A 3,369-nucleotide genomic window follows, 5' to 3' on the forward strand; every position below is an offset into this window, starting at 1 on the left:
CAGAAAATCTTACACAAACACACAGTACTTGTAGCACAACATAAGAAACTTGTTTTGTGAACTTAGTGAACTCTGCTGTCTCTGTGCATTCTGATGTACTTCTCTGTCAGGCCCATGTCAGTATACACTTCCCTGTTTCTCTTTGGATCCTTCTGCTTTCCAACTCACCAGGACTACTTGCTCTTGGTTGTTTTGGCTCAAGTCCCAGAGAAATAACAACACCCTTGAGTCGAGTGTCAGAGAGTTCACGAAGCAACAGGTGCCCAAGGGAATCTTCAAACTGGGTCCCTAGCACAGCCTCTGATTGTGCACAAACTTTTACCCCCAAACAGGAAAATGGAATTGAGATACAGACAGCCTGAATGAAGAGCAAGCAAGCAACGTGTTCCAGACAAGAACTTCCTTAACTTAGGGTTGTGGTCTTTCCCCCTGCTGCTGCAAGAGTGCCCCTGAACTTTGGTTGATGACATCCTAACAGGACTTGCTTAGCTTTCTACTTCTTATTATCCTGGGTGCCTCACAAAAGATTTCCTGATCAAATACTGAGCTCTGATTTTACCTCCATCATCACGTTTAAAAGCCTCTAATTAGATGCACAAAACCAAGGGAAAACAGAGAAGACAGCAATGATGTTCTTCCCATTTACCTAACACGTTGTTGGCCAAAGGATACAGGAAGCCTTATTAAAAACATGAGTACTTCACTAGTGTCTTCATGGTCTGTGAACCAAGTCCTGCAAGTTCTGTTTTCCTTACAAATCCAAAAAAAAGTGTTTTGTTCTGAGCTGAATGACATATTTAGTTCCAAACAAAAAGGATTTTTTTACATTTTCCATCTCAGCTAAGAAACTCCAAGACCTTCTGGTTGAATCAAAACAAAGCCTTCCCTCCCTCCATTTCTTAGCACTGAATCTGCACTTGACTACTGAATCAAAGGTATAAAAAGCCCACATATATATAAAAAACCCCACTATACATGGATCATGCACTTTTAATTTTAAAGTAGTATTTCTCACAAGTGGTGAGTCTTTCTTCATGTACTTTTGAAATGCTAAAATCCCTTGCCTAACAGAGATGTTTGATTCTCTTTCAAACTAGCAACTCCTTTTCTACTTAAAATCACATTTCTTTTATCTTCTCTCCTCTTTCTTCACTCTTCTGCTTCTATCTCGCAGTTAGATTATCATCATTTGGTTTTAACTCCTTTTTTTACAAGCAGGCTATGTTTAATAAAAAGAGCCTTAGAACACCTCCTTCACTTACACTCTTCCCAGTATTATGTTTTCTTCCACAACTTACCATTTCCTTTTCATGGACACTCCTCTCATTCATCTTCTGTTTAGTTTCAAGATACTTTCCCTAAGTATCTCTTGCACTCCTAATTTTCTATCCTTTATTACTTTCCCTATGACTTTCTTAAGCTTGCATTTTTGGATTATATTCGGCTTCTAAATCATTTAGGAATCACCAGTAAAATTAAGTATATAGATGTATTCTTATAGCCATTCTCATAGCTTTAGATACTTCACTCTCCTTTCAGTTCCTTCTGGAGTCTCAGAAGAGACTGAGCTGTTCTGACCATTTTTCATCGCAGTTCTCTCATTCAACCCAATCTGTGAGGATTTATTGTAAAACATACCATTTACAAATCCCCCCAAACCACATCCAGCTGATTTAATGTATTGGATTGGGAACTTCACACCTGAACAGAATGCATAAGGCTTCCAAGAAATACTTTAATTTCCAAAACAGCTCATGATATGTCACAACAAACTACTATGACAAAAGATGTTTTTAACTATCTCACTCAATCAACACACATTTGGGGGTTCCTGTTTGAAGCCACTAATGACAAGCACTCCCCTTTTGCTCACTGATGTCTCACTCTTGCTTATACCATGACATGTTGCAAAATAAAGACTCCACATCCATTTCAACATGCAGTTTCAAGTGTTGGGAGTACATAGTGCTTATTTACAATAGGTTACAATATTACAGGTCATTTCCATTGTTAGGCCTTAAAAGAAACCCAATATTGACTCTAACAAACTCAATTTAAAACCCTTCTCTAACCTCTGTCATACTTAGCTTGAAATCATTAAAACATACAAGAACACTCTGAACAATATGCTGGAAACAATGTGGCAGAGTTGAAACCATATCCATAGTCAATTTTGGAAAATCTAATTTTAAAAAACAAAAAAATTCTGATAATTTGGACCAATTCAAAGGTCACTCATTTGGGAAAGAGAAAAAGAAAAGAAAAAGGAGGAAATCAAAGATATTACAGTTTAAAGGAAAAGGAGTCGGTTTTTAATTAAGTTTGTTCTATTTTACACTTCTAAACCTTAAGAAAATGGATTAATGGCTTATTTATCCTGCTAATCCTATGCAGAGTCTTAAAATACCTAAGACTATTTTGCTTGGTTTCATTGGTTTCCCCCTACTTGTCTGCACATTGACCCTTATTACAAAATAGACAACAGTGTGTTTAGGATCAGTGTTTGTTGGTTTTTCTGTTTGTGTTTAGTGGTGTCTGGATAACACCAAATCTAAATAAGTTATGGCTTTAATCATCTGACTCAATTCTGCATAACCACTAACAATAGAAGAGCAACTATCTTATTTTTAAACTAAAAGCATATGAAAAATTGAAGAAGTTTTTACCTTCCATTTCTTCCACAGGCACCTAAATCCTCAAAAACTGTGTGTGTATACACACAGGAAGTCTTCAAAAAATGCTACCCTCAATAATACTTCTTACCAAAGTATGCCAGAAAGGAAACTAAACACAGTATGACACATGGATTTAGAGGATAAGGAAGAAACCAAAAAAGCATGAAGACAATCAGAGCAGACCAGGGTGCAGACAAGTTGGTATCACATTTACTTGGTGATGAGGCCTTAACAGACCAGGAACAGCCTGCAAAGAAGAACCCGCTTTCCCCAGCCACAAGACACACCCAAATTTGAAATAAAGCTCCCAGCTGTCCCAGCAAGATAGCATGTCACTGTTACGTGGGGTTGATCTATGAAGTCATTTTCTTAGAATACTTACCACTAAATCCCAGTTATTTTGTTCAAGCAATGTTATAGCTTCATCAATATTTTCAATACCAGTACATGCCTAAAAATAAAAAGAAGCATGAAACAGAATTAAAAGCATTGATCAACATCAGAGCATTAATACTTAGAATTTAATTAATTTCAGCAGAATGACAAGAAAGGTATAGGTCTCTCATTTCTGTTATGAGAGGGTAATCCAGAAATGAGATTGCAAGTTTTAAACATCAAACATTTAGATACAATTGCCTGTTCCACCAGAGGATTTTTGTGTAACCTTGAGCAAGCCAACTAGGGAAGCAAGTCA

The 3,369-nt window shown here is 36.9% G+C and overlaps 1 protein-coding gene across 1 annotated transcript in view; it reads right to left on the reverse strand.

Moving 5' to 3' along the window:
* FAF1 (Fas (TNFRSF6) associated factor 1) overlaps window positions 1-3,126 on the reverse strand; it is a gene marked incomplete at its 5' end in the record, with an annotated part of 146,185 nt that extends 143,059 nt beyond the window's left edge. The window contains one exon of the mRNA XM_009080580.1: window positions 3,058-3,126. Within this exon, the coding sequence (XP_009078828.1) occupies window positions 3,058-3,126 (69 nt within the window). The remainder of the gene's footprint in view (window positions 1-3,057) is intronic.
* Between the last annotated feature and the right edge of the window lie 243 nt (window positions 3,127-3,369).

This window comes from Acanthisitta chloris, unplaced genomic scaffold (genome assembly GCF_000695815.1).
Source record: "Acanthisitta chloris isolate BGI_N310 unplaced genomic scaffold, ASM69581v1 scaffold4538, whole genome shotgun sequence".
Classification (NCBI taxonomy): domain Eukaryota; kingdom Metazoa; phylum Chordata; class Aves; order Passeriformes; family Acanthisittidae; genus Acanthisitta; species Acanthisitta chloris.